At 39.8% G+C, this 19,002-nt stretch overlaps 1 protein-coding gene across 5 annotated transcripts in view; it reads left to right on the top strand.

Annotated features, from left to right (window-relative positions):
* Positions 1-5,049: 5,049 nt before the first annotated feature.
* LOC141165302 (uncharacterized) overlaps positions 5,050-19,002 on the top strand; it is a 192,910-nt gene continuing 178,957 nt past the window's right edge. For 4 of the 5 annotated variants that reach the window (XM_073650901.1, XM_073650900.1, XM_073650897.1 and 1 more), the window contains exon 1: positions 5,050-5,185. In XM_073650901.1, the coding sequence (XP_073507002.1) occupies positions 5,152-5,185 (34 nt within the window). In that variant the 5' untranslated portion in view covers positions 5,050-5,151. Of the gene's footprint in view, positions 5,186-6,719; positions 6,876-19,002 lie in introns of all 5 variants that reach the window. The other variant, XM_073650898.1, reaches the window with a different exon arrangement.

Below are 19,002 nucleotides of genomic sequence, written 5' to 3'. Positions count from 1 at the left end.
AAAAATAATAAATCCTATTCAGGAAAAGCCAAGAACTTTGTAGAAGTGGTGGGGACATGAAAAACTAAATTTTTTTTGTGGTGAAAAGAGATAACTAAACATTTAAAGGGAACCTGACAGGTCCCCCATCCTCTCCAACCCTCCAGGATTAGACTATTTGTTGTTAAACACCCAACCTAACAAGCCCTCTATAGTGTTTGACATTTAGACCCATGTTCAAAAAAAGGGTTTATAAACTGTCTATTTCATATGCTAATTAGGCCTTTGACTAATGGATGGGGCGTTGTTTCCTCCAGACTAGTCATCCCTCTCGGCATGTTATCACACCCCTGTGATAAATCTCTGAAATATCTGATTCAGAGAGAACCCCTGGTGGAAGATTCCCTATAATGAGGCAGATGGAGACATTGTGAATGACATCTAGCCTATGAGCCAGTGGTGTGTGTCTTTTTAGGTGTGCATAAAAGCGTGGTCAACCAGTTTTGTGCACCTCTGAAAAGAAGGACACCTCAAAATGTTATGTAAAATGTTCCCAATAAAGGCTTCAACTCAAGCCACAAAAAAAGCAAGTCCCCACTCAGGTCCATCATCTGTCAATGGAAATACAGGGGGCTTCCAAATTACTGATAGTACAAATGCTCTGGAAGAGCGCTATGGCTCCTCGCCCCTCAAAAGAAATCCAGTGAAATCTGCACTCCCAAATCCAAATGCCCCCCTCTCTTCTGAACCCCACAGTGTGTCTAAACCACAATAAGCATTCACATGTTTGGCATTCCTGTAGCGATGAGAGCACAAGTTGGGCATAATTTACTGGCCACTACAATGTACTGGGCACTACACCTGGCAGATTTGCAATTTTCACTGTGCAATTTCCACTGCTGCTTATTTCATCCATGGAGTCAAAATTACCACTACACCTGTACTTAAATTCCCAGAGGGGTATAATTTCCAAAATGGGGTCACTTGAGGGGGATTCTGCTCTTCTGGAACTTAAAGGCTCTGTATATGGAGTCTGCAAACTATTCTACGATAATTTGTTCTCCAAGAGTCAAATAGCGCTCCATCCCTCTCAGGTCTGACCATGAGGCTAAGCAGTACTGTACAGCCACATATGCGGTACTATTGCCAGGTTCAGCAGAAATTGTGTAACAAATTTTGGTGTCCTTTTTTACCCATTTCACTGTGTGAAAATGTAAAATTTTGGGCTAATACAAGATTTTTGTGGTAAAAATGTAATTATTTTTCTTCTCTACCCAATTGTATAAAATTCTGTGACACACTTGCGGTGTCAATATGATCACCGCACCCTTAAATTAATTAATTGAGAGGTGTAGTTTGTAAAATGGGGTAACTTATGGGGGGGGAGTCTGCTGTTCTGGCACCTCAGGGGCTCTTCCAGTGGGTCATAACACCAGCAAACCACAACAGTAAACAGTTTTTAATATGTGAGTTTTTAATTATTATTATTCTCATTCTTTCCTTTTTTCTCCTTTTTTCCTTCATCAGTTTTGAAGTGGGACAATACTTAACGTTTGGGGTCATTCACACCATCGGATGAACTGGATGGACCATGCCTATTTTAAACTATGCCACATGTTTATTTATGACATCGTATCTCTATCTTTCATATATTGCTGTTAAACATTACCATATTGTATTGTTATGTATATTGTCCTGCCTTCCCCTTCTCCCTCCCCTCTATCTCTTTTTTCTTGCCACTGTGCTGCCTTGCGACCTATGATGCGGTGTGCATGCGCGTTGGGTTGCGTGGTTTCTGGTCCGTGCTTAGCTGTCTTTATTCCCGGCCGCGCACTTCCGGGTTGCGCGATTCCATGGTTCCGGATATGCGCCGCCGGGTGACGGCTGTTGCCCGCACTATGAGATCTCGGGACCCGGCGCATGCGCCGTAGAGCACCAGTCGCTCGGCAACCTCCCGATCACGTGACTGACATTCCGGTCACGTGATCGTTAGGGGAGGCATTTAAAAAGGTCCTTTTACTCAATCAATCCCATGCCTTTTGAGAAAGCCTGCAGCTTCAGCGGCGAAACGTGCATCGGGGCTCCCTCCTGGCCAGGTGACGATCCAATTTTCACCCCTCTACGTTTCCCTGTGATATTAGCCAGTAAGCGGAACCTCTGGTGATCTCTATGATGTGGTAATTACACACACTAGTGAGTAATATAAATACCAGCGGTCCACCGGTCGTGCTAAATATCTACTAGGGTCCATACTTTGTGTTTGTTTCTAGGGGTGTGATGGCCTGTTTGCACGTTATATTTCACTCTGTATTGTGATAGATAATATATACTATATGACTTTGTTGACTAGATTTTAATCATGTATTAAATAAAAATTTGTTTTATGCCATTTATACTCTATGTCTCTCCTGTCATAAATATATAGCTGAGTAGGCATGTGGGTGACAGGCACGATGTATTGATGGGTTGCCTGTCAACCTGTTCTGAAAGATGAAGGCCGTTCTTTGTTTGCTAACAGTAAAATCTGCACTATAATATAGCGCGTCTTTCCTTCTGAGCTTTCCACTGTGCCTGGAAAGTATTTCCAGATTAAATAGGGTATTGGTGCAGTCAGGAGAAATTGAACAGCAAACTGTGAGGTCAATTTTTTCCTATTAACAGTTATAAAAGTTAAAAACTTGGGACTAAAACAACATTTTAGTGTTAAAAATGAAATAATTTTTTCTTTACCGCCCAATGGTATAAAATTCTGTGAGGCACATGAGGTGTCAAAAAGCTCACTGCACCCCTAGATGAATTCATTGGGGGTGTAGTTTGTAAAGTGGGGTCACTTATGGGGGTTCTGCTTTTCTGACACCTCAGGGGCTCTGCCAATGTGACATGGCACCCACAAAACATTCCAGCAAAATTTGAACTCTAATATGGTGCTCCTTCCCTTCTGAGCTTTGCACTGTGCCTCAAAAGTAGTTTTAGACCACATATGGAGTATTGACGTATTCAGGAGAAATTGCGTAACAAATTTTACTGTTCATTTTCTCCTATTATATTAAAAATTTGGGGCCAAAGCAGTAGTTTTCTACCACATATTGGGTATCGACATACTCAGGAGAAATTGCATAATATATTTTATGGTACATTTTATTTTGTTACCCTTGTGAAAATTAAACATTTGGGGCACAACCAACATTTTTGTGGGAAAAATGTTTTTTCCTTCGTTTTTACAGCTCAACATTATAAAATTCTGTGGAGCACCTGTGGGTTCAAGGTGCTCACTACATCTTTAGATAAGTTCCTTGAGGGGTGTAGTTTCCAAAATGGAGTCATTTGTGGGGGTTTGCAATCATAACATGTTGCCAATTTTACACTCCAAAAGTCGAATGGTGCTCCTTTCCTTCCGAACCCTGCCGTATGCTCAAACAGTAGTTTTCCACCATATATGGGGTATCAGTGTACTCAGGAGAAATTGCACAACAAATTGTATGGTCCATTTCTTCCTGTTATCCTTGTGACAATTAAAACATTTTTGTGGGTAAAATTAAAATGTTGATTTTTTCCTTCCACATTGCTTTAATTCCTGTGAAGCACTTAAAGGATTAAAACATTTCTTGAATGTAGTTTTGAAAACATCAAGGGGTGCAGTTTTTAAAATAATGTCACTTTTGGGTATTTTCTGTAACATAGGCCCTCAAACTCACTTGAAATATGCTGCGCTCCCTAAAAAAGTTGGTTTTGGAATTTTTTTTGGGGGGGGATGAGAAATTACTGATAAACTTTTAACCCTTCTACCATCCTAACAAAAAAAAATGATATTTCAAATATGATGCTGGTGTAAAACAGACATGTGGTAAATGTCATTCATTATCTATTTTGTATGATATTCATCTGGTTTAAAAGCATAAAAACTTTAAGTTTGAAAATTGCAAAATTTCACATTTTCTGTGAAATTTTCAATATTTTCATAAATAAACGCAAGTCATGTTGACTAAAATTTACCACTAATATGAAGTACAACATGTCATGAAGAAACAGTCTCAGAATTACTGGGATATGCATTTGAGAGTTAATATCTCATAAAGTGCCACTGGTCAGAATTGTTAAATTTGGCCTGGTCAGGAAGGAGAAAATAGACTTGGGGGGTGAAAGGATTAAAGTTTTTACACCACTTTTGTGGCTTCAAAGCTTTGTTGAATCGGCCCCTATAATTCTGTATATTAGATGTGAAATGGGACTTTTATCTATTGTAGGGATAACACTTTTTGGCAGCTCTTGATGTAGGAATATGCCGCAGGTTCTCAGTCAACTAAGAAGATTTATTTACGTTCATAAAGCTTCAACGAAAACAATCGGCATTTCTCCCGCAAAACAATATAACATAAAGTAAACAGGTACATTTCTCGATATCGCTGGCCCCCTCAGTGGCACATATCTCCCATCCAGGACTTGTCCTGCTGCAACCTTACACTATATTATAAAGAAAACTCCAGTGGTCACATCAACGTGATTCCCAGTAACCTCTCTTTTTTACCACCATTATTAGTACATGGCTTCAGTGATTAAATGGCCTTGATTGGAGAAATCATAGACTGAGCACGAGTTCTATACCCACACTATTACTATGATCACTCTGTGGGCACTGATCAGTCACTGATTTTTAACTTTTGACTAGTATATATTTAAAATGTATCTGAGAGCTTCTAAATCCCAATGCAAAATTTTAGATCTCTGACAAGGGGACCCCTCTACCATGAGTCATGCGTAATTCTCATGCACCAAAAATGCTTATAGGCTCCCCTGAAGCAGCAGGGCCTGGATGCGACTGCTACTTCTGTACCTCTTAAAATGTTGCGCGATCTTCTGGTTAATTGTAGCAAAAACTAAACTACAACAGTTCTACTTTTCAAGTTAATTCTATATAATGTAATTTCAAATTTTAAAGCTTTGTTAATTCTATGTAATAATTTTAGGAAGTTTGATAAGTGTTAGAAGGCAGCAGACCACTGATAGAAACTCCCTTCCTTTTTCTTTGTGGTCTCCCATCATATTAGGTAATAAATATGTATATATATATATATAACATGCTGAGGTTCCTAGTGACACTTAGTACTGACCAGAACGGAGAATAACACAGCAGAGAACTACATATCTTATAATTTAGCTCTGAAAAGAACTGAAATGAAAAAAGTTCAGGATCAAACAAGAACCAAAGGTAAATTATACTGAGCTTGCACTAATATTATATATGAAAATGTCCTAAATTTAGTAGAAGTGTTCACTATAGGAAATAGAACTCTCATTTATGTGAAAACCTCATTAACCTATCTATACCCAATAAGCAAACTTAATTTTTGCTTTCCATGATTTCAAGTTGTGTAAATGTCTTTACTCTGACTTAAATCTGTTATCATCACTTCACTGCTTATGTATTTATGTATAAAGGGTGTATTCTGTTTTGTATTGTATTTCAGAGCAGCATTCGTAATTCTGCTAGTTGGAAACAATAGATAATATTGTATAATACAGGTTATCACACATGATCAGTACAAGCAATATATTTTATGTACAGAATAAAGTTACTCAAGTTCAAAGATTCTACAGTATATGTAAACCGTTTAATGATTTACATAGGTGACAGAAGGCTTCTTTTCTAAAATCGTATTTTTTTTAATCTTGCTCGTCTGAAGATAAGATCTGAAATGGTTTTCAGAGTTTCTGAATTGGGATAAAATAATAACAGATCCCCCTGTAAATGCCAGTTTTATTTGAGTTATTCCTGGATACAATCTCTTCAAACACTTTCACTTTTTTATTCTAAATGTACTAATCTATGATTCCCTGACTCGGCTTTTGATTTCTTTTTAAATACATATTAACATAGTGGATAAATTACTAGGTACTAGACAATGCACACCTGAGACTCCCTACAAAACACATTACCTATTTGTCAGGCCAAAATCTGACATTGGGATTAGAGATGAGCAGATCTTTTGAAATTCGAGGATTTTTTTCCCCAAAATTTCGATTTGTGATTAATAAATTTGCACAAATCTCGAAACTAGATTGCTCGGATAATACACATGGGGAGATGAAAGAGAGAGAGAGAACCACGCTGATCATAAGAGCTTGCATTCTACAGAAGAGAGAGAGAGGACACCGCTGACCATAGAGTTTACACTCTATAGGACGGAGAGAGGAGCCTGTTGAGCATAAGATCTTACACTCTACAGAAGAGAGGACCCCACTGACCATAAGATCTTATACTCTACAGGCGAGAGGGAGGACCTCACTGACCATAAGAGCTTATACTCTAGAGGAGAAAGAGAGGACCCCGCTGACCATAAGAGCTTACACTCTACAGAAGAGAGAGGACCCAAATGTCCATATGAGTTTACATTCTATGGGAGAGAGATAGGATTCTGCTGACCATAAGACCTTACACTCTACAGAAGAGAGGAACCCACTGACCTTAAGAGCGTACACTCTACAGGAGAGAGGAATCCACTGACCATAAGAACGTACACTCTACAAGAGAGAGGAATCCACTGACCATAAGATCGTACACTCTACAGGGGAGAGGAATCCAGTGATCATAAGAGCTTACACTCTACAGGAGAGAAGGAGGACCACACTGACCATAAGAGCTTACACTCTATAGAAGAGAGAGAGGGGATCCCACTGTCCGTATGAGTTTACATTCTATAGGAGATATGACCCTGCTGACAATAAGACCTTACACTCTACAGGAGAGAGAGGAACCCACTGACCATAAGAGTGTACACTCTACAGGAGAGAGACTTACTAGTGATTCTGGAGATGGAAAACGACTCTGCCGTACCAGCTGAGATCCACTGTGTACTGCTGATCTGTGATGGCCCAGGTACTGACCACCACTGTACAAGGTATGATAATCCATAAGATGTCATAGCTACAGGGCATTATGGGGAGACTCACGCAGTCACATAAAATGAAATTAGCTTGCTACCTGATGTTTCAGCAGTGTGGGAAATGGTGCTGGGCAGATTTTTTTGCGAACCACAAATTGAATGTCAGTGTTCAAATTTGTGTGAGACCGCAAATTTCAGGAAATTTGACTCAAACTCAATCCCCTGCAGATCGATCCGCTCATCTCTAATTGGTTTACAGCCCATATACCTGGCATGATGACCAACAGAGCCATGTAAGTATAATGAATAGTGGAAATAAATATAAATGTATTATTTATTTATTAGCTCTAAAGTGATCTCAAATAGTATCCAATAAAGAACAGGTGCAAAACACAGGTGCAGATAACAATATAAAACTAATGTGGTATCAAAAGAAGTCAGCAGTAATACTGTGCAGTAAAGTGCCATGTGCATTGTCACCTGGGTTAATGAGCTCATAGAGAAAACATTGCGTCGGAAAAAGTTTCGCCACAGGAGGTGGCTTCCTCAAGGGTCATTTCACACCCATTCGAACACTGTTCCCAATTCCTTGCAACCTCTCCTTTTGCCTCATTGTAGTTGTTCACTTGCCCTCATTAGATTTCTTGATTTGTCTGATTATAAAACATGCTAGCGTAGGTTGGCAATAAAAACAAGTGTATTAAAATCATTTTCATTATAAATATTATTAAATATAAATGTAAAATAATATTGATTAAAGTATTAACCCCCAAAAATGAGAATTATTTTTTCGTTTTACCTAGAAAGGCGCTTTTGCCCTGTTTACGATAATCAGTGCATACAGCATGGCAAAGGAAACGAAACTGCATATCAGGACCATTTTACTTGTCTTGCAATTTTTTATTATATTTCGGACAGAAAAGGGGAATTCAGCAGATGTATTACCTAATTACAGTAAAAAAAGAGGAATTGAATTGAAAATGTAATAATGCCCATGCTGACTTCACAACATATTACACTACAGTCCCGGAAATAAGTTTTGAGACGCACAAATTTTGGTTCTCACCATTTTGCTCCTTCAGTGTTTTTAGATCTTTTAGTTGGATGTTTCTATGTTTACTGACGTACAATTATCAGCATTTCATAAGTTTTACCCTTTTATTGACAATAGCATCAAGTTTATATAAAGACTCAATATTTAAAGAGCTGATCCTTATATCACTAGACTTCTGCCCTTCGCCCCGGCAGCTGGATATCAGCTTAGAGGCCAAATCCTGACTGATGATCCATTCTAGTCTAATCAGTCCTTAAAAGTTATCACAATTTCTGTGTTTTTATTTGTCCATCTGCTTACTGAAGATTTATCACAGGCAGGGGCTTACATAAAAATCATGGAGCCCCATAGCAAAAGTTCTAATTGGGCCCCCCAACCACCTAAAAAAAAATAATATTCAGCAGGGTCACAGATGAGCATATCTAACAATTTTGTGTCCCTTTTTCTCTTACAAAGTAAGTTTCCTCCTATGAAGCCCCTAGATTCTCCTTTCATTGCCCCCATAAAGTATGATGCCAACAAAAGTGTACCCTCGACACAGTATGATACCCCTACAGTGAATTCCTCCACAGTACCTTCCAAACATATAGTATGATGACCCTATGGTACCCTCTTAAATCTCTCAGCAAAGTATGATGCCCTAACTGTGACCCCACACGGCACTCCATACAGTAAAATGGCCCCCACACACCTGCACACAGTTTGATGGCCCCTACACAACCCTCAACACTGTATTATGGCCCCCACAAGCCCTCCAAACAGTATAATGGCCCCCACACAGCTCTCCAGAAAAATAACCTATAACACACTAGTCACATTGTCTTCTTCAGGGGGTCAGGACTCCTTGTCCACCCTCTTAGATGACAGCCAAATATTTCACATTTTGACTTATTAATTGAGGTGAGTGTATTGTTCTGTAGAGGATTGAATTACAGTTGAATTTCCTGAAATCCACAGTTTTATGCACATTCAAACAATCTGCAATTAGATTTGTGAGAGTAGGCAAAAATAAGCACCTCATGCCATTTTACACATGCTGCACACTCAGTGAGTGGGATAATGGTGTTTAGCGTGCCAGCATGGGCTTCCCCATAATTCCCTGCAGCAATCCAATCACATAGTGTAGCACTGCCAATCAATGGGGCTATCACAGGTAATATAAAACATAGGGACAGGCCAATTAATGCCATTTTATGTCTGTAGGAGTGCTCAGTGCACACAGGAAATGGAAAGAAAAAGGCCTTGTGTTTGTGGTGTACTACTTTAGTGCTGACGTACCAGATTGAAAATGGGAAATAGAAATCCAATATTCAAGAGATTTACAGTGAGTTGATGTAGTAGCAATCAATGTGTGACTCTGAATTATACATCTACATAGCTCCCAACATCCTGGATTGAGTTTTCTCCGACGTTGTCATCGCTCTGTAGCTCCTCCTCCTCGGGGGTGGGGCCAGAATCTCTCTGCACCAATCACGTTGTAATATAGTGTGAATGAGATTATGCTTCATTTATATAATATTGTGATATGGTAATGTATAATGTATAGAGTGCGATAAGTACTGTTAATATAATGTACATAGTGTGCAGCATTATAGTGTAAGAAAAGTGATATAATGCATAGGTTAAGTCTTAGGGCCTAAGATAGTGACTGTGGGGTAGGACAGACTTTGGTAAAAATTATAAGTAGAATGTGTTTCGACAGGAAGTAAATGTAACGCATAGTGTGTAGTATAAGGAGATCTGTCAGCTACAGACTGTAGGGACAGACATAGTTAAAGTTTGAGACTAGCCCACTGTGGGAGTGGGTAGCACCAGTAAAAAGGGACAGTTTCCTAGTAGATAGTTGGATAGGGAAGTAACCAAGGTAAAATTCAAGTGTAGTGGCCTTCTAGTATCAGCAAGAATCTATCGTTCGAGGCAGTGGGAGGCCTTGCTGGAATCCCTTGCTGACATTCCTGCAATGTCCGAAGCTCAAAGCACGATACAGGTACTACTAAGAGTGCCTTATCCTCTGGCGCACAGGGAATGGTGGATGCGGAACCATATGAAGGGAAGGTAACGAATCCTGGGTGTATTGTGAAACTGGATGAGAATTCCCTGGGGCTGACAGAAACAGTAAATGTAGGGATAGTTCAGAAAACGGAACGGAAAGTGATTCTGAAAACGTACTGTATTATAGAAACAAGAAATAAGAAGTGTTGCACCCAATACTGTGTGTTACAATCTGATGAACTTGAACTGCCCAGTAAACTTTTGTTTGTTAAAACAAAATGAGTATCCCTTGATCTATGTGCAGCGGCTCCTGAAGATGGAGGCCTTTGGCCTACAAGCAGAGTGTGATAAACCCCTTACCTGAAAGCACATTAGGCTGGGTCACAATTTTCCTGTAAAATGCCAGGGTGTTATGTAGCAGCAGTTTGCCCATTTCTACCGCCCTTAGTCACGTTACACACTTATACAAATTAACTAAACCATTCCCTTCTTATCTGGTCTCCAAGAGACTCAAACTCAAAACCCCCATGCTCACAGGCATCAGCTTAATCTATGAGCAGCAGCCCACAATGGTAAACATAGGAAAATTTGGTAATCATGAGCTGTATTGCAGGCAATGAACCCAGAAGCAGATTATACAGGTGCATAGAGATACATCTGCACATAGAAGTGTATCTCTATGTACCTGTATTCTAGAGGAGAAGAAAAAGTCAGATTTTTTTTGCCTATAAAACTATTAAAAATAATGAAAAACAATTACAAAAATGTAATTTTCTCTTTTTTTGTAAGTCTCCCCATGACTCAAACCCACTATCTACAACAAAGCAGGCAGAAGCTAAAGCCCTGAGCCACAGGCTCCACTGACATCAGTTGGAGAATTTTGTGTCCTTGATTTGTTTTGCAGGCTGTGAACACAGAAGCAGATGATACTGGTACATAGAGATACATCTGTGTATCAGTGTATTTCAATGTCCCTGTATTCTAGAGGAATAAAAGAGTTTTTTTTCTTCCTATAAAATTACTAAAGAATAGTGAAAAACAATTACAAAATTTAAATTTTTACTATGCTTTTCAAAAAAATAATAAACATCACAAATAACACACATATTAGGTGTCCATGTAATTATAGCGACTGGCACAACACAACGATCATATTATTTATGGTGATAGGAAAATGGCATAAAAAATGGCGTGATTGATAATTTTTCTCTATTAAACCCATAAAAAATGTAATGCAGAGGCCGTGTTCACACGTAATATAAATGCTGCGTTTATTTCTGCACATTCTTTTCAGCTGTCTGCACCACACGACGCAATAATAATTTTCTTTTTTTATTGCATGTTTGCTGTGTTTCTTTTATGCGTTTTCCTCCATATTTGTTGTGTTTTTGGTGCATATGTGAATCCGTGTTTTTAATACTACTGAAAAGCATTGATCCTGGGCTTAAAAATGCAACAACATTTTTTTTCCTAGCATTTTTTTCAGGCTCCACATAGAAGCCTATAGAGGAAAAAAAGCACCAAAACTGCACAGTTCGGCAGCATCTTTAGATGCACCAAGGACAGAGTTTTCATAAAATCACATCTACTGAACTGTCCAATCAAAGTGGATGTGATTTCATGAAAGCTGCTCCCCCTGTGCATCTAAAGACGCTGCTGAACTGCGCAGTTTTGGTGCTTTTTTTCTCTATATACTTCTATGTGGAGCCTAAAAAATGCAAGCAAAAAACTGCAGTTACTTTTTTAAGTGTAGAATCAAAGCCTTTCTGTACTACACTGTGTGCAGAATTATTAGGCAAATGAGTATTTTGATCACATGATACTTTTTATACATGTTGTCCTACTCCAAGCTGCATAGGCTTGAGAGCCAACTACCAATTAAGTAAATCTGGTGATGTGCTTCTCTGTAATGAGGAGGGGTGTTGACTAATGACATCAACACCCTATATAAGGTGTGCTTAATTATTAGGCAACTTCCTTTCCTTTGGCAAAATGGGTCAGAAGAGAGATTTGACGGGCTCTGAAAAGTCCAAAATTGTGAGATGTCTTGCAGAGTGATGCAGCAGTCTTGAAATTTCCAAACTTTTGAAGCGTGATCACCGAACAATCAAGCGTTTCATGGCAAATAACCAACAGGGTCGCAAGAAGCATGTTGGCCAAAAAAGGCGCAAAATAACTGCCCATGAATTGAGGAAAATCAAGCGTGAAGCTGCCAAGATGCCATTCGCCACCAGTTTTGCCATATTTCACAGCTGCAACGTTACTGGAGTATCAAAAAGCACAAGGTGTGCGATACTCAGGGACATGGCCAAGGTAAGGAAGGCTGAAAAACTACCACCTTTGAACAAGAAACATAAGATAAAACATCAAGAATGGGCCAAGAAATATCTTAAGACTGATTTTTCAAAGGTTTTATGGACTGATGAAATGAGAGTGACTCTTGATGGGCCAGATGGATGGGCCAGAGGCGGGATCAGTAAAGGGCAGAGAGCTCCACTCCGACTCAGACGCCAGTAAGGTGGAGGTGGGGCACTGGTAGGGGCTGGTATCATCAAAGATGAACTTGTGGGACCTTTTCGGGTTGAGGATGGAGTGAAGCTCAACTCCCAGACCTACTGCCAGTTTCTGGAAGACAACTTCTTCAAGCAGTGATACAGGAAGAAGTCGGTATCGTTCAAGAAAAACATGATTTTCATGCAGGACAATGCTCCATCACATGCATCCAACTACTCCACAGCATGGCTGGCCAGTAAAGGTCTAAAAGAAGAAAAAATAATGACATGGCCGCCTTGTTCACCTGATCTGAACCCCATAGAGAACCTGTGGTCCATCATAAAATGTGAGATATACAGGGAGGGAAAACAGTACACCTCTTGGAACAGTGTCTGGGAGGGTGTGGTGGCTGCTGCACGCAATGTTGATCGAAAACAGATCAAGCAACTGACAGAATCTATGGATGGAAGGCTGTTGAGTGTCATCATAAAGGAAGGTAGCTATACTGATCACTAATTTTTTTGTTTTTTGTTTTTGCATGTCAGAAATGTTTATTTCTAAATTTTGTGCACTGATATTGGTTTACCTGGTGAAAATAAACAAGTGAGATGGGATTATATTTGTTTTTTATTAAGTTGCCTAATAATTCTGCACAGTAATAGTTACCTGCACAAACAGATATCCTCCTAAGATAGCCAAATCGAAAAAAAAAACCACTCCAACTTCCAAAAATATTAATCTTGGATATTTGTGAGTCTTTTGGGTTGGGTTTTGGGTTGATTGAGAACATAGTTGTTGATCAATAATAAAAATAATCCTCTAAAATACAACTTGCCTAATAATTCTGCACACAGTGTATAAAAACCACATTAAAAATGCTGCTGCACATCTGCACTAAAAACCACATCAAATAAGGGGTAAAGGCATAAAAAATGCAACAAGAATGCAATAATCAGAGAAGATTGTTTTTGCATAGTTTGGTGCAGACACCTGCAAAAAACAAAAGACACAGTATTTACGCTATGTGTGAATAAGGCCTTACAGTCACAAAAATGCCAGATGTCATATAGTGAAGCTACATAAAAATGAGAAAGTTATGGTGGCTACGACTGTGAATGAATGAACAAAAAATAAATCCATAGGTCCTAACTAAAGATGAGCATGACGCCCAGATGGCGTTGCGCCAGCCATAGCTAATCAAAAGCTACACCGGGGATGCTGAAAGATAAGAGATTCATGGGCATACCACCGAGCCGTTAGGTAGAACTGATCTGGACACTGCAACAGAGTCCTGTAAATCAATCCGCTCATCTTTATTCCCAACTGTTCCTAATACAGCGTACAGTCCCATCTTTGGATCTATGCCCTGAAGTCAGGCGTCTGCTGAATTTCCCTTACTGCCACTGCCCCACTGACATCTCCTCCTACCAGGGTAGAAAGAAATGGTAAATAGGTGTGGATTGAGGTGTGGCCAGAGCTGTGGCCAAATTTGCACACTACTCGGGCCGCTGATTTGTCCCTCTTTCCGTTCTTCAAAAGTTGGAAGTTATGCATCTGTGATATAACAACAGCACTTTAATAATGACAACAGTCAGTATTAAACCTCTCATTGCAGATTATGCAACTAAATCCAAATTCTGAATTCAAGGCTTGTTTTTGTTTGCAAATGAAAGTGTGATCCCTGTGTAATGGGATGCTCCATTTTTTGAAAGATAAATCACCATAATTCTGAAAATTAAACACAAGTGTGCATATTGATTAAAATATTTTTTTAGGTCCTCTTCATTGCTTCAATATTCTAATTATCACCATTTACAGCACTCTCATGCTGAATTTCCCTCTAAATTTAGTCCATCCACCATGTTATAGAATTATTTACTAACATCTGTTTTTATCCTGTCTCTCCTTATGGTATATTTCAACCTCACCAATGAAGTCCTTTTAACTTAAAAGTATTGTTTCATTGTCACCCTTATGGTTCTCATCACATCTTCTGCTCCCTGCTGCTTGAACTAAAATTCCTTGGTTTCTCACGCTGAGCTGGGAATTATGACTCTGATGAAGCCCAGGAGGTTTCTGCGCAGACTTGCGAAAGGTCACTGTGTCATAAAGTCATGATGTCCGTCATGACCTTGCATGTGTGTAAGGGGGTAGAAGAAGAAATCGCTGAGTCTAGGAAAGGTAATGTGAGGAGTAATGAGTATTAATGTTTTCTTATGGTTGTGTTTTATATAAAGATTTAGAATTTATCCATATGGCCGGTTTGTGTCTCGGTTCTCCTGGAGGTTTTACCTCAAGGTCGACACAAACCGGCCATAAGGATAAATTGCAGATCATTATATAAAACACAAACTTAAGAAAACATTAATACTCATGACTGCTCACTGTAACATTCCATGACTCGGCATCTTCTTCTACCCCCTTACATGTGCATTAAATGTTCCGGCTTAGTGTGAAAGGCCCAGGCATTTCAGTGCTACCGGCGGGGATCAGAAGATGCAACCAGGACCAGATCGGGTGATGATGAGGAGTGGAATGACCAGAGAGGTGAGTGATAAGGTAAGTATAAGGATTTTTTTTAACTTATTGATGGCCCTCTATGGTTTAGAAAAATGGCAGCCAGCAGCCACCATTTTGCTGAATCCATGTGGAAGCAAATTACTAAATATTCGACATTCTGGGTGTTAGGTGTTGGCCGTTTGCAGGATCTGAAATGGGTTCAGAACCATCAGTGGATTTTGTGTTATCCCATTCCGGTCCAGTCAGGGCTGATGCTGCTCAGCATCGTCATCGGTCCCAACGCCTAGCTGGTGCACAAGATGTACAGGCTGTCTCTTGGGTCTTTGTTCCTAGCAACATGAAGCGTAGGTTGCGGAGGGAAACAGGGCTGCTACAGCCTAAGTCCAGGATTCACTGCACTGAGCATGCCCGTGACATGGCGGACCGTGATTGGTGGTGTGGGAGTCAGCTGATCTGGTGACCTGGCACCCCCTGATTGGTCGCGGGTGACGTCACCAATAATGCAGCGGTGGGCAGGGCTTAATCTTTAAATAGCCCGCCCACAAACATGGCGGCGCGCTCTGATCATTGAGCTATGTTGGTGTTATTGTGTGGACGCTTGGTCGTTTGGGCTCCACGTGTGCTTTAGCTTCTGTCAGGCAGGTTTAGCGGGGGATAGGCAGCCTTAGATGGAGGGAGGCAGGTAGCTTCATCTGGCAGTCTGGCTCCGACAAAGAGGTTGCCATACACCCCGAGCAGTCTGCAGATGCCGTATTCCCGGCACCGGCTGTAAGCCACGTGGAGTGATACTCCTCAGTCCGGTAGCACGCAGGCTGGGAGCACGTACACGCCGGCGTGAATCACACACGCATCCTAGCGCTTGCTGCGTAGTCCCTGTGCAGTAAACAGGGCTATGGATACATTATTTGTCGCACATCTCTCGTGCAGTTAACGGAGCTAGTGCAAATCCCTATTCCCGTTCTGGTGTGCAGTAACACGGAAGGGATTGTTATTTCTGTTGGTTTTACCTTCTTACCCGGAAGGTGTTCGGCCGCAGTCCTCCAGGCTGCATCGTGGACCCCGGGTTCGGTTGCTTTCCATTATTTAAAAAAGTTGTTTGCAACCATCCCCTTAACACTGGGAATGTGGATTTTTGAAAAAATTTAGTGGAATTCAATTCCACTCAAATTTATTCGCTCATCCCTAATTGTCACCAGTCTATGGTTTAGAAATGTCATATTAAGAGAGGTGGATTTGGAATACCAAACTTACATAGCTATTACACAACCAACATCATAAAATCAAGCAAGATATTAATTTTCAATGGAGATAATGCTAGTTGGATAGCAATTGAAAAAGCTTTTAACAATAATAAACCTTTTTATTCACTTGTACTGGCACATTTAATTGGTTCTTCATTTTCTCTACCAAAACCTTTTGTTCTCAAACTCATAATAACAAAGTAGAAACAACTCCTTATAGTAGCTAGGAAAAATCAAACTCTTTCTATTTTATGTAATATACTGTCATGGGTGTGTGAGAGGTGACAGACAGTCATCCTGCAGTGGTTTGCAGGAGATCTCCACGTTTGGCAATGCAGACAGCTGCCTAGATAGGAGGCTGCCTTTAGGACCCAGCAACTACCTCCCTCTGGCCTGGATGTATATATACCTGATCTCTCCAGGTGGACGTCGCCGGTTATACTCATTTCTACTTTTGGGGGGTCTGCAATACCAAGACAGGTTATTACACTTGGGGTTATTTACTGTGGAAAAAAGAAGACTTAGGGGTGATCTTATTACTATGTACAAGTATATGAGGGGACAGTAAAGACCTTTCTACTGATCTTTTTACTCTGAGGCCTGAGACGGGGACAAGGGGGCATCTTCTACGTCTGGAGGAAAGAAGGTTTAATCATAATCAGAGACGGGGATTCTTTACTGTAAGAGCAGTGAGACTATGGAACTCTCTGCCGCATGATGTTGTAATGAGTGATTCACTATTAAAATTTAAGAAGGGCATAGATGCCTTTCTTGAAAAGTATAATATTACAGGTTATAAATACTAGATTCCTTGATAGGGCGTTGATCCAGGGAACTAGTCTGATTGTCGTATGGAGTCGGGAAGGAATTTTTTTCCCCAATGTGGAGCTTAGTGTTTGCCACATGGGGTATTTTTGCCTTCCTCTGGATCAACAAGTTAGGCTATGGGTTGAACTAGATGGACTTAGTCTTCCTTCAACCTTAAAAACTATGTTACTATGTTACTTGGAACTTGGCTGAAGCAGCATCACGTCCCTGCTGGAGTCTTGAGGCCATGTGCCCTGTTGGAGTATCTTCTAAAGCTAAGTTGTTATTCCCCTGTGTTGTCCTCCCCTTTTGTCTTTAGAGTGCTAGCGGAGGTTGACTAGTGCTCATCTCCTTCCACCCCCAGATATAGCCTTACGCCAGGGATAGTGGGGCGAGGAACGTGATCGGCAACAGCTGCGGAGGCTGTATAGGGACATTAGGGGGAGACAGGGTGACGCTAGTCCAGATTAGGAGGTAACCTCTTCCACCTTTCCCTAGTGTCTGGGCTCCCTTTCCCTTTCCGCTCTGTGTTGCACTCACACCTGGCGTGACTCTCTATGTTGCACTCACACCTGGCGTGACATATACCCTTGGATGTATTGACATTCATTCTTCCAAGAACAAACATATCAAATATGAAGAAATATGGTATTATCAACCTTATGGATATTCCTAAATAAATCTTTGTTATCTTTTCAACAGTTCCAAATTAAGTACAATTTACCATCTAGAGAACTCGATACCTAGTTAAACACTAATCATTATTTCTCAACTAAGAAAGATTTTCTATTAAAACTACTATTGAATATTGTAAAATTATAAATAACCCATCTAATGCTTTGATTTCAAAAACAAATAATATTTATTTAACTTTCAATGAAGATATCCATATTAATAAAGGATCCAACATCTCCTCTTGGGAATGGAAATTACAAATTAAAAGAGACAACCAATTAAAGGCCCTAAGCAGGCCTGGACAAGCCCACAGGAGAATAGGAGAATCCTCCGGTGGGCCACTCCCTCTTATATGAGCAGTACTTGCCACAATATACTTGAATCACTATGTACAGACAAAGGAAGCATCTTATTCATTTACCAATCTACCCAGTTCATTATTATATAAATTTGTAATTGTGAATAATGTCATGTTTGCATGTAGTTGAAAAGGGGGGCCCTGGAGTCGGTTACTGGTGGGCCCTTGGCACCCCACTCCGACACTGGCCCTAAGTATCACTTATTCAAACTCCTCCTGTGCTACACTCCAAGAAGAATTTTACAAAGTTCTTTCTAGATGGTACTTTACGCCCCAAAGACTGAATAAAGCTTTTCCCTCCCAAACCCCATTTTGTTGGAGAAACATATTCATGCGGGAATATTGGCAGTACTGGCAATATTTTTGAGAGTTGCCCTCAACTGAAAAACCTTTGTATATATGATCAAAATCTCCTCTCCAAAATTACCAACCAAAATTTTTCCCTCACTTCACAATTAATCCTACTTTCATTAGGATTGGAAAACTTGCCAAACAAATGTATATACAGTATATTATTTGTCACACATTATTGACTACTAAACATTTATTGGCAATAAAGTGGAAACAGCCAACAGTTCCTGCAATCCAAAAAATAGAAATAATATTACCGCACAACTTTTGTAATACACTTTTGTTCTGAGAGAATTTTTTTAACCCCTTCATGACCTTACAATTTTCCGTTTATTCTCCCCTTCTTCATAGAGACATAACTTTTTTATTTTTCCATCAAGAGGGCTTGTTTTTGCAGGACAAGTTGTATTTTTGAATGACACCATTCATTCTACCATGTAATGTACTGGAAAGTGGAAAAAAAATTCCAAGTGTGAATATGCAAAAAAAAGTACAATTCCACAATTGAGTTTTTTATTTTTTATTTATTATGTTCAATATATAGTAAAACTGGCTGGGAAGTATGATTCTCCAAGTCAAAATGAATATGTATATACCAAATATGTATAGCTTTATTTTTATTTAAGTGATGAAAAAAATGTGGAAATTTAT

Source organism: Phyllobates terribilis, unplaced genomic scaffold (genome assembly GCF_046119375.1).
Source record: "Phyllobates terribilis strain yellow unplaced genomic scaffold, ASM4611937v1 Scaffold_11__3_contigs__length_659146591, whole genome shotgun sequence".
Taxonomy (NCBI): Eukaryota; Metazoa; Chordata; class Amphibia; order Anura; family Dendrobatidae; genus Phyllobates; species Phyllobates terribilis.
This window is presented reverse-complemented; position numbering and strand designations above follow the sequence as displayed.